We start from the raw sequence: 13294 nt of genomic DNA, 5'->3' as shown, positions 1-13294 counted from the left end.
ACAGATTATTCTGGAAATAATCTCAAACCCTAGTCAACAATGTGAGTAGTAAATTGGTGGAATTTAAATGTTGGGTGAACTATCACTTTAAGTGTATTTGTAACTTAATTTAAGTGTATGTGTCAATTATTTATTTAACTCTAACAGTGTTAAATGAAGAATGAATGGATGAATGAACTTGGACAAGACGGTTAGAATACAAATGATTAATGTTATTAATATCAACGTTTCAAAAGGGAATAAAAAACACAAAATGATTTGGGTTCGGTGTCTCAAATGATGCATGTGACATCATCTCGTTCAATTTGGCTAATGCTAGCTTAGCTTCCTGGAGGGCGAGCACTGCTGGCAGTCATGCATGAGGGTCAGAGGACAGCGGCGTTGTGAGCCAGGACGGCGGCGTGAGGGTAATACTCACGGACGGGCTCTGTCTTGAAAGTGCTGGGTGGACTGTTCTCGCCTTCGCCTTTGCCGTTGATGGCCGACATCCTGACCTCGTAGGTGGTCTCTGGCTTCAGGCCAGAGATGACGATCCGGGTCATGTCTGTGAGGTACAATAACGTTATACCCCAGACGCTCATCCCAGATATCATCGTATAAAGCGGTGAAGTTGTAGTGACACATCACAGTCTGCACGACCTCTTAATTATTAATTGTAAACACTATTTTACACAAGATTTTTCAGTTAATGCTGTATTCCCCACGGACCATTTAGAGTTAGAAAACTGAGAAAAGAGAGTTTATATTATCTTCAGCACGGATCATTTCACTCCAATGTATTCATAGCCCCAAATTATTACAGATTTGAATTTATCTTGTCGGAATGAGATACTTGAACAAGCGTTTATCAGCTGAATTAGCTGTTTAACTTTTACTGATGCTCCATGTGAACCTCAAATGATCGCGACTCACTGAAGTGTATCCTGACCGGACCATTCCAAAAGCATCAGTGAGCACAAAACTGGTTCATGAAAATAAAAAATGACTTGTTCTGCATGCGTTCACTAAGAGGTAGAAAAGTTTATTTTATTGAATTAGAAGTCTAGTTGGCTCACCTTAATTCACGAATTTGGATAATAAATGTCCCAACTAATCTAAACACCAGAGGGTGTAAACATCTTTAAATCTTTTACCTGTCAAGTTCAGTCAGTATAAGTCGGACTGTAATACCGTCTTTTTAAATTCCTCCTCTTCAACATCACTTATTTAGAGTCTGTATTTAGGTTGACAAGGATAATCTATTTTTCTTATTTTATCTTAAACACTGGCCTCTTTATAAGTCAATATAGCAAAAGAAACATTCATTTAATTTGATTTTAAGACAAATATCTGGATAGTTCAACCATGTGTCGCTACTTTATCTGTCTATAAACAACATATTTTTAATGATTATAATTAAGGACATTACGTCTGTAATCTTAATCTTATTCTGAATTCCATTCTGACAGCAGCGTCTTGCAGAAACTGACCTAAGTGGGAGACAAGAACCATCCAGATATACTCAAACTCTCCGTGAATGTGAGTGTCCTGCCGTCTGATAAACCACACCGAGACGCATCTCCTGTACTGTCGAGTTCAAATTTAATGCATTTGATAGCAGGATTTTTTTTTTCCAGAGGAGGTTGATGAAAAAATGTACAGAACTGCGTTACAATATCAAAAAGCATTGAAGTGTTAAATAGAAAAACACTGTTGCTCCGCTACTCTATCCATTACCCATCAAATATGTGTGATACTGCTCTTGTTCCCCTCGAAAAATTCTTTTAAAAATATCATGGCAGGGAAATGTTTGTTCTGGCAGAAGGTTGATTATCTTGAGCTTCTGAAGAGGAGATATCAGCCTTCCGCAGACATGGTAAATAGTTGGACGGGGAGGACAGCGCTATCATCGCCGCTGCCGTCTCCAACTATTTCTCTGCACTTTTTGGCAGAGAATACTAAATGCTTGGAAGATACAAGAATAACTCAAACTTATAATCCCAGAAATTCTTTTTTTAAGGACATTATAAATTAGAGAAAAAGGCAATTGGATAAATAATTAATACTTGTGTTTAATGAAATAATCTAAACAAGATTTCCAATCCAAATCAATTGTGACTCACAGTCTTCAGCTTTGTGCTGCCTGCTGACCCAGTCTCTGCCCGGTAGACGCCATTCCACTCTGTACTTGAGGATCGGGACTCCTCCAAAAGACTCGGGCTCCATAAAGACCACAGCAGCTGTGCTGGAAAACGGTTCCACCTGTTGGATCTCTGGTGCTGATGGCACATCTGGATGAAACAGAAATTCAAATTAGAAAGTTGCCGGTCAGACGTTCATGTATTTATGTGTCTTTGATTCTTTTGGTCTTATTCTTCTTCTTCACGTCCTCCCACTGTAAATCACTATATCACCAGCAGACATCATGGCCTATGCTTTTCTACTTAATCATGTCCTCCTTCCTCTAACTACAAATCACTATATCATCAGCAAACATCATGGATCAGGCTCTTTTTCTTCTTTATGGCCTTCTTCCTCTCACTCTAAATCACTATATCATCAGCAAACATCATGGATCATACTCTTCTTCTTCTTCTTCACGTCCTCCTTCCTCTAAGTAAAAATCACTATATCATCAGCAAACATCATGGATCATACTCTTCTACATGTCCTCCTCCTCTTACTACAAATCACTATATCATCATTAAACATTATTGATCATGCTCTTCTTCACATCCTCCTCCTCTCACTTTAAATCACTATATCATCAGCAAACATCATTGATCATGCTCTTCTTCACATCCTCCTCCTCTCACTTTAAATCACTATATCATCAGCAAACATCATTGATCATGCTTTTCTACTTCTTCATGTCCTCCTTCCTCTAACTACAAATGACTATATCATCGGCAAACATCATTGATCATACTCTTCTTCTTCTTCATGTCCTCCTTCCCCTCACTACAAATCACTGTATCGTCAGCAAACATTATGGATCATGCTCTAATAGAGACTCCTCTACGACCACATATGTGAGTCTGTCCATCACCATATGGCACAAGGAAGGGTTGAGATCTGATCCCTGATGAACCACTGCAGCATCCCAGACTGTAAATGCTTTTAAAACACTTGATGAGCGAGTCTTTAGGTTGTTATGACGACTCAAATTCTGTAGACTCTAGACTACTGAGACTTCCTCCTGCAGCTGCTTCAGACCTCATCAGCTGATCCAGGATGAAGAAGCTCCTGAACTAGCAAGTAAACACCTGGTTAACCAGTTCACCTGATGAAAGTGAGCAAATACCGCAGGTAACAACTACTCCTGCCCCTTTTGCATCGTCAGTGAACATCCATGTGAAGCAAATTTCTAGGACTTTCTAAGGTATTTTCTTCTTTACAAGTTGTTTAGTGAAGCAAACATTTGTTTACACCTGATATATTTAGAGGGTTCATGAAACATATTTACGCGGTAAATCAGCAACATATGTTTATGAATATATGTTGACCCTGATTTCCTTAAACCATCTCTGATGTCTTCATTCTTTGATTTTAGTTTTACTCTTTTTAAAGAAATCAAAGGTATCCTTTTCTTATACTTAAACTGCTGATACACGTCACTTCTGCAAACCTAACGTCAGCTTGACTTCTCTTTAAACTAAGCGTGTAAAATGTAAAAGCAAAAAGAAAAGCAAACCTGCAGGGATGAGGAGGAATTCCTTAGACTCGGATCCCATCATGTTAGTTGCGGTGCAGTTGTAGCTTCCGAAGTCATTCTGGGAATCTGGGGTGACCTGGAGAGGATCAGATGACGGAAAAGATCAGTGAGAAAGATCCACTTGTGTTTATTTTGTTTTATGTGTATTTGTTTATTTATTACAGTTTATTTTAAAGATACTGAGGTGTCAGGAATGATGTAACATTTTAATCATCTTTGTTCGTGTGATCTGTGTAAATATATCTGTATAAAACTAAAATGTCACTTGAAGTGATACTAGCCAATATATTCATTATCTATTAAACCTCAATATTATTTGCATTTATTTCAGGTTTTGCTTTTGGGAATATTTTGCTGTTTTTGCCACATATTTATGCATTTTTAATGGATATCTTTAAATAAATATACAGCAATATTACATTTTTCAAGATTATTTATTTTAATTTTCTTTTTTTAAAACATTAAAGCACGTTTTGAAAAGTATTGAATTCATATTTAATTATCATTTAATCTATTTTCTTTGACATCAATAAACTTAATAGAACTGTAAAGTAAAAAGCGATGCCAGATTCCAAACATGTTTCCAGACTCATGTTTACCTCGAGGAAGCTGGCGTGCAACGTGTTGTAGATCTTGATGTTGCTGCTGTTGCTGTTGGGCAGCTGCACGCCGTCGCTGAACCAAACTATGGCGGCGCCAGGGTACGCTTCCACCTCACAACTGATGTTGGCTGCGTTTCCCTCCCAGGTGTAAACAGTCACCTCTCCCAAAATCTTTGGCGCGTCTGTAACAAACACAGATCCAGGTAAACATGACGGCGGCGCATAAACTAACAAACCGTGCGCATGATTTCTGTCAATATTCACATGAAAACAACAAACCCTTCATGTCAACAACAGTTTGTGTGTTTTTATTAAATATCAATGGAATACAAAGTTTAACTGGACATTTAACTTGATAAATTATTTGAAATATATATATATTTTCAAACTACTAATAGTTAAAGTAAAATGTAGGTAGTTCACACAACTGTCTTTTCCTTTGTCTGCTTGAGTTTTATTTTGTTTTCTTGACTCGCACTTCCGCTCAGTACAAACTGTGACAGTTGTAGCTTTTTGTATTGCCTATAAAAATGATTTACAGGCTGGTTAAAGATGAATTGCTAATTGGCTGACATTACGGTAATTTATGGTGGTATTTGTTAAAATGAAACAACTGTCTTTCTTCCCCTCCGCCATTTCCAAATATTCCAAATATGCCATTTCTTTATACTCCATTTATTGCACTGTTTGACGTTTTTTGCACTGTGTTTACAATCTTTTGTATTTTTTGTACATATTGCATACAATGCACTATTTTATTTCCTCTTCTAATTTTTATTAAACCTATTCCGGAATGTCCACAGCCACAAACAAATCCTTGTATTCGCCAGTATACATACATTCCATGTTCTTGAAAATATTAAATAAAATGAGATTTACGTTTTCAAAGAAGTTGTATGAAAACAGGTCTCAACCAATGAGCGACAGTGATGTGGAAAAACTTTCTTTTAAAGGGGCAGAAACCTTGAGCAGAATCAAGAGTTTGATTTGGAAATAACTAAATTAACACAAATTACCGTACTTTCCGCACTATTAGGCGCACCGGATTATAAGGCGCACCTTGAATGGCCTGTTTTAGAACTGTTTTTGTAAATAGGCTGCACCGGATTATAAGGCGGATAGAACAAAAGATACAGTCAAACGTATCACAGCTAGAGCACGCGTGTATGACATTTTGAACGCACGTGTATGACTTGGTTTTTAAAACCAAGACACACTTACTCTAACCAGTGGCAGTAATCTTACTCCATAGGGGTCCGCCATGATGTGACGTGCGTCGCTAATCCCATGCCGTGATGACTCAATGACGTAATCCCACCCACAGCATGTCGGCTCTGTAGCTTTAAAAAAAAGTGACCTACCACTTAATGTTCATATATAAGGCGCTCCAGATTATAAGGCTTTTAAGTGCGCCTTTTAGTGCAGAAAATCGACACAGTCTGAACATTAGCCTTGATTTTCTGGAACTCCTGTTTTGTTCTCAGTATTATCTTGATCTTTAAAGTATATACTTTTTTGAGTATTGTTTTGATTGTTTAAGCGCTTTGTGACCCTTGTCTGGAAAAGCGCTATATAAATAAATATTACTTACTTACTAACTTACTAATAAAAATACTAGCCAAATGACTCTTCTGACTTACTTCCAAAAAAAAAAAAAAAAAATTTTAGTTAAAGAAAACAATCTTCTTAATTTAAAGAGGTATTTGGAAAAGTTAAATCAACAGGAATAAATCTTTATTATATCATCATAATCCTTTAAATTTTACTGGAAGAGCTGAGACCTTGTGTGCGTCAGAAACATTATAAAATACTAGTCAAAAAGAACATAAAAAGAAACGTCAAACATGCTATTTCAGGTAGACCTTCAACATAAATATGTTTCTGTGGCGGCATCAAGTCTTTTCAGTTTTCTTCGAATCAAATAATAATGCGTCCGAGTCTGGTACATCCTTTCAGCTGAATGTAAGTCATTACAATCCCTCACACACCTGAAAGGAACACAGCTTGCCTTTCAGCCCACTGTGATCACAACCATCTCTTCCCTGCGTCCTCTTATGAAAAATGTAGAATAACAAATGTTTCTCCAGATACCAATTCAGCTCAAACACTCTGATCACGTTCATGTTACACAGACACACAAACAGAACAACAAAAGGAAAGAATACAAAATCAGGTGTCATTGAGTTGCTGCTCTTCTTATGAAAACCATGTAGACGGAAATCAAAGATGTTGGTGCAGCTCTGATGATGTATAGACCTCTGCCTCGCGCATGAATTCATTATTTGGATTCTTGCAACATAGATTCAATCATAATAAAAGTTTTTAATGACGCGCTCAACCTCAGCAATTTCCAAAATGTCAGTGTCTCGCAGGTTTGAGTCATTATGGCGCAGCGTGTCTAATAGACGCACCATTGTGATCTTCCAAGAGCAAACGAGTGGACAAAAATAGCACAATGGGATGCCGAGCCATGTAGAAAATGGAGCCTCTTCATCCCAGATTTGATGAATATTCGTCCTTATTAAGCTCGTGTTCTCGCCAACAGTTGCCGGTACGACCGCAGCCGCCAGGCCAGACGACTTGAAGGCTTAGCAGTAAAACATTTACTGTGCACTGAAACATTCATCTTTTTGACGACGACTGACAGCTTTTCTCGAGCGCTTCCTTTTGCAAACACTTGAAATGGAGTTATCTTTTCAAGTGCAGACTCTGAGAATGCGGCTTTTCTGCAGCTCTGGCAACGCTCAAAACATGGGAAATATGTGAGTGTAAAAGGTGCAGCTGCTCTCTTAAAACACTCATGAAACTTTTCTTCACCAGGAACACTTGTTAGGCTACACAACACCATGTGACCGAACTATGATCAACAGGCTGGTTAAAGACAAACTTCTCAAAGGCGGACATCAGAGCTATTTATATAGGTGTTCGTTTAAGGATTACATAAAATGAAGAATTAAATTAGATTTAAAAAGAGTCCGTTCTATTGAAGTATATCCGTGCCATCAGAATACTTTTGAATGTAAAATTTTAATTGTTGACATGTTGAATTATTTTTTTGAATAATTTAATTTCATTATTTGTATATTGAAATGTTGCATTTATTTTTATTAAATTTATACATTTATTTGTTTTTTTTTAACTTAAAACTTTAAAAAATCGAATATTTTTCTGAAAGAATGATTTTTCTTTACACATGGTGTTTGATATTCTAATTCCAAGAATTCAGAAATAAATGCTTAAATTTTCTTTAATTCATAACCTTCTAAATTGAATATAAATATTGGTATGAAAGTGATACCAGACAAAACTAAGAGTATCGAGCTACTTGAACTTTCATCCAATCATGCGACGGGAAACGATCAGGTGACATCAAAAGCATTTATTCGTTTTTTATATTGAATTTAAATGGCTATGAATTAAAAAATAATGAATCTAGTAAATGTATCTTTGTTTTAATTGAATTAAAATATCAAACTCTATTTGCGACTTTTTAAAAATATATATATAATGAATTTAAAAATATATATATTTTTAAATTCAATTATTAAATTAAAACAATTTCAACTTTTCAATATTCACTATTTAATTATATATACTGTATATATATATAAAAAATAATAATTCTATGGTTAAGAAGACTTACAACATTTAAAAAATACCCATCAATATTCTGATGGTACTGATATACATCCATAGAAATCGCAACAGAATGATCTCAAGACACTTTATTATTTGAAAAAAGTAAAAAAAAAGGTCTCAACCAATCACAATGAGCAACAGTGATGAGAAGAAACTTTCATTTTACGGGTAGAAAATTCAACTGTACTTGAATTCAGTTTGATTTTGTGTAGCTTTAGCAACTTAATATTACAAATAATAATGAAAATGTAATTAAAAATTGTATAACCACCAGTAACTTCCGGGTAAGAAAAGTCATTTTTCATTTGACTTTTCTTCCAGCACAAGATTGTTCTTGAACAGAGTTAGTTTTTCCTACTTCCTGAAACATTCCCAGGTGGTCTCATTCAACAACTCTCTTCATTCGGGCGGAAAAGTGTTAATGCGGCGAGTGCACCGAACATGCTCCACTGTAATCAGGTACACCATGTTATGGACAAAGTGAATTTCAACGCTTGTCTTGAGCAACTTAAACCGACTCACTCTCCTGTGTAATGAGACGGGCGACCCTGTTGAGGGTGACTGCTCCGGACGTCCGGAAAGTTGTGCGACCACGACGGCAACAAATCACTTAAACCTACGGCGTGATCATCACAATGTTGAGTGACTTATGTAGGGACAAAACTGACGTTGATAAGCATCTTTTCAGTTTCTTGTATCTCAATTCCGCCATGACGCTGCAAGTCAAACACCTGCAGCGTTTGCTTACGTCCTTCACACACCATCAAGTTGTTCTCGGGGTCTGTGTGACCCACGACTGCGTCCTTGACACGCTTATTGGATTAAAATTGCCTGCGAACCATGTCAAGGAGAAGAGAGACAAGATGAGATACTTCTTAGAATGTCCATGTTGCAGGACCTTGAATGAACTCTGGGTAGGTGACTCTGCTCAATCAAAGATACTTACTTAGATTGAGCTTTATAATGTATAACACAACAACACACAGCTACTGAAACCAGCGATTCCGTGTTTCATTGTTGGCGGCGTTTATAGTTTAGGAAGATAAAAATGGACAAAGCCAAGAAGTCAATAACCGAAAAGCTGCGGACGTACATTATAAACTCCAGAGACTGAACGTTTATTGCTAAATGTACTTATCATTTGTGTCAGTATTAGCTTAAAAAAAGCTATTTTCTGTGTAAAAAAACATTTAAATGGTTTTAAATACAGATGTAATTTCTCATTTAAAATAGCTTTAAGATTTGATAAAACACAGTTTTGTCAAGCCTGCTCTTGAAAGTGCTACATAGGTTTTATGAACTTCATTTTATTATTTTTAGATACCACTAGATGGCACTCGACTATTATTTGCTTCCGACTCACTAACTAAATAAAACGTATATACGGTATATATTTAAATTATACTGACACTGTTTCAAGAAGACTCGCCAACCTACACTAAACTACTACATAGGGTTGTGTATTGGCAAGAATCTAGCAATACGATATGTATCACGATACGGGGGCAACACGATATGTTGCGATATATCGGGATACTGCAGAAACAATGATACCTTTGTAGTTTTGGCCAAGTACTTGTTACCCTGGCGTTGATGAAGTCATTTCTGCTTTCATCAGCTTTGAAAGCTATTGTCGCTTGTATCCTCTTGTCCTCAGTACTTGCAGGCTTTCACTGACGTAATGGCTCTTAGGATCTTCCAACTCACTAACTAAATAAAACGTATATACTGTATATATTTAAATTAAGAGCATCAACTACTGACACTGTTTCAAGAAGACTCACCAACCTACACTAAACTACTATATAGGGGTGTGTTTTGGGTAGAATCTAGCAATAAGATGTGTATCACGATACGGGGGCAACACCATATGTTGCGATATATTAGGATACTGCAGAAACAATGATACCTTTTTAGTATTGGCCGAGTACTTGATACCCTGGTGTTGATGAAGTCATTACTGCTTTCATCAGCTTTGAGTCGCTAGTATCCTCTTGTCCTCAGCTCTTGCAGGATTTCACTGACGTAATGGCTCTTGCAATCTAGTGGCTGGTGTGCATTTGCGACACAAAACACTGCCAATACTTGAATGTTAATTGTAAATAAAAAATGTAAGATTTTGTAGTCATACAACAATGAACTAACGGGAAAGACAGAGTTGATTGACAGCTATTTAAAACAGATATGAAGTGCATCAAGATGCACGGATACGGAAACGGGCGGTTTTAATTTGCTGAATTCTTGAGCTGCAACATGGAGCGGTTCACTAAGCTGTACGAGAAAGGCAACCCGCTGCAAAACCCGAACTGTAATTTCATTACACAAGCATGCTTAGGCAACCTCCACCTCTGAGAGCGAAAGAAAGACATTAGCCCGCGCCAATATCACGTCTTTAGCGGCGAAACCTCGACACACTCCGAGCCCGGCAAAATGGGATCATGCTGTGAAGTAGATAGGAAGTTCAATGATTAGATAACGTCTTGATTGTGTGTGAGTGGGCGAGGAAGAGCGGAGACAACAGAGAGTGAGAGCTGTGCACAAGACAAAACGACCCCTCTTATCGATAATTGCCGGGCAACAGTGAATCAGCTACCTGATTACTTGCTGATTACCTCGGCTAACTGCGAGCTCTGAAATAAGTCCATCAACGTGGCATTGTGATTATATCTTGGAGCAAATTGCTGGCACAATGAGAGCCCGGAACATTCATTCAATTAGACAAGCCTTGATGTTGTTTTTCAACGTACACGTTTTTAATCAAAAGGTACCTTCCTTGAAACCAGATAAAGGGCATTATGACACCATGTTGAGTTCACATTTGTGCTGTGTCTCAAATCGCATACTAGCGTACTCAAAGTTAGTATTTTTAGTGCGTTAGTGCGTCTCAATTCTTAGTATGCGAAATTTAGTGCGCCATGCACACTAAATTGTCGTACTAAAACGCCCACAAAACTGAGTATGGTTCGATGGACACTAACCACCCAAAACGGCCGCCATCTTGATGACGTTTTAAACGGAACTTACGTTATATATGCATATACTTACAGGTGCATTTTCAGCAGCAGTAGAAGGATAAACACGTCTTCAGTGCTGATACCAGCTTAAATATCTCGCGAACATTTCGATTCTCATATTTTTTCTTTATTTCTTTTTCCAAACTTGCAAAACGTGCTGCCAGCAGGTGTCGATAGCGTTAAAACAGTTGAAAGCATCGTTAAATAGAAGTAGAAGAAGAAGCTGTCGCGTCATTTCCTGTTAGTGTGTAGCAGCAGTGTTTGATTTGAGACATACTATCTGTGGAGAATTTGCGTACTAGTTAGTATGTACACTATCCTGATGCATACTAACTTCAAGTATACTAAGAGAAGTATGCGATTTGAGACAGGAGTCAAAAGAAAAATGAATAAATAACCTTAAACAAGACTGGGACGGACATGGAATACACCAGGTTGGCTTTGGGAAAGATGCCCCAAGTTACTCATTGTGACGCTCATGCAGTTACAGCCTCGAGAATAAACCCCAGCGGAGCGTGTTTGCCAATGTTCAGCGGTGAGATACTGGCAGCTGGAGGAGGCTGCTTGAGCCCAAACTAGATGTGACAGCACACAAAACCCTCTCACACAGATAACCAACTGTGGCAGTGAGAACAAGAAAAAAAGCTGAGCCTCTCACGTCAATTTTCCTTATAAATCTGGAGAAACATCGGGACGAGCAGATCTTCTCTTAAGTTGTTCAAATGAAGTCGTCTGGTTGACGACGTTTGCTGCCCTTCGACACTTCAAGGACGACGTTCCAGGTGGTTTCATTTAACAAACCATCTGGCGAGTCAGCTAAGTGGATCTCTTGTCTTAGACATTAGGTTTGTTGTTCACATCTACTGGGATTATTAGAACTTTGGTTCTCTGACGTCAAATGCTTCAGCGGACGTGACACCTTTTTCTCAGGTGAATCCCCAAAGTCGCTCCTCCAGCTCCTCTGTTTTCTTTCCAGACTTTTCTGGGTCAGCTCTACGTGGAGAAGGACCTGTCAGTACACGATCCAGGAAACCTGCCCGATCCGTGAATGGCATATTTTTCGATCCTTCATGTTTTTACGGCAACCAGATTCGGACAAAAAACGTAACGTAGATCTCGATCTGGGTAATCAGTGATCCATTCAAAATACACAACTTAAGCCGCTAACATAGCGTCTCTTCTAGTCTCAAAGAACTGATTTAATGAGAGATAAAGACAAAAACAATTAAACTTGTCCGTACCATTTTTTCTATTAATTAACTATTTAATTAACCATTAAACTATTACGACGCTCAAGTTTTTGTTGGTCAGCATGTCAAGTTTAGAGGAAAACATGGACACAATAAAACAAAAGATTGTCATGCAAAACGTTGATTCTTTTTCAAGTTTATATCACTCTAATTCATTTTGTCATGTTTCAACTGATCGTAGAAGACAAGACGTCTTGATGTTTTAGAGTAAATGTACACAGACACAATTATTCATTTCCCTCTGTATCTTAAATAAAAACGATGTTTTGATACTCGAAGAGACATTACATTCTCGGCTCTATCATAAAATTATATTTTTTAATTCACAGATGTATACAAATGGATCACTGATGATTTCCAAGATCATGCACTGGAAGTATTATACAGTACTCCGAATCAGTACCATAAAAAAAAGAATTCTGACTCAAAATATGTTTTCCGGGTCGCAAAGAATTCCAGGATGCACTGACAGGACCAGTGGTTCTACACCGAGCCTCTCCCAAATGACTGAGCTGTTCTTGAATATTAAGATCTGGCAATGCTTGTTGTCTCTACGGCACAACGAGTGGTCTTCAGTTACCGATAATAAAAATAACTTCCTGTCATCTCTTACATCCAAAAATGTTTGTCTTTTGAAAGCAGATCATAAGTGTTGCCCAAGACCCAGAGATGCCTGAAGGGGCAGCAACTCTTCAAGTGGCCGTAATAAGCGTGGTTTCGGACTTGGATTAACAACAACATTGAAGTCACATTGAAATCCAACCATTAAAATGACTTACAGCGAACCTCCAGGAACATGCTCTTGCTGTCCTGACCAATGGAGTTGCTGGCGGTGCACAGGTACCGGCCGGCGTACGTGAACTGGACGTTCTTCAGGACGAGGGAGGAAACTCTGGCGTGGCTGCGCACCAGAATGTTTCTATCGTGGTTCTGAGAAGGAAGCACAAGACAAACATCAACATGATATATATATAAACAGTATGTGTGTCAGTCAGGATCTGAAGAATAAAGTGGAAAATGTTATTTTGTTAGGACAGTAAAGTGTCATCAACAGAACAAAACAATGCCGAGTTAATGATGGTTTCACAGGCTGGA

General features: G+C 37.9%; 1 protein-coding gene across 5 annotated transcripts in view; it reads right to left on the bottom strand.

Moving 5' to 3' along the window:
* Positions 1 to 13294, bottom strand: part of LOC148066454 (neural cell adhesion molecule 1-like) — a 194986-nt gene that overhangs the window by 31803 nt on the left and 149889 nt on the right. For all 5 annotated transcript variants that reach the window (XM_087807120.1, XM_087807122.1, XM_087807121.1 and 2 more), the window contains 5 exons: positions 12979 to 13129; positions 4294 to 4478; positions 3674 to 3770; positions 2103 to 2270; positions 419 to 544 (listed from right to left, as the gene is read on the bottom strand). In XM_087807120.1, coding sequence (XP_087663246.1) covers positions 419 to 544; positions 2103 to 2270; positions 3674 to 3770; positions 4294 to 4478; positions 12979 to 13129 — 727 coding nt within the window. The remainder of the gene's footprint in view (positions 1 to 418; positions 545 to 2102; positions 2271 to 3673; positions 3771 to 4293; positions 4479 to 12978; positions 13130 to 13294) is intronic.

The sequence above is a fragment of the Callionymus lyra genome, chromosome 14 (genome assembly GCF_982586985.1).
Source record: "Callionymus lyra chromosome 14, fCalLyr1.hap1.1, whole genome shotgun sequence".
In the NCBI taxonomy this organism is placed as follows: Eukaryota; Metazoa; Chordata; class Actinopteri; order Syngnathiformes; family Callionymidae; genus Callionymus; species Callionymus lyra.
This window is presented reverse-complemented; position numbering and strand designations above follow the sequence as displayed.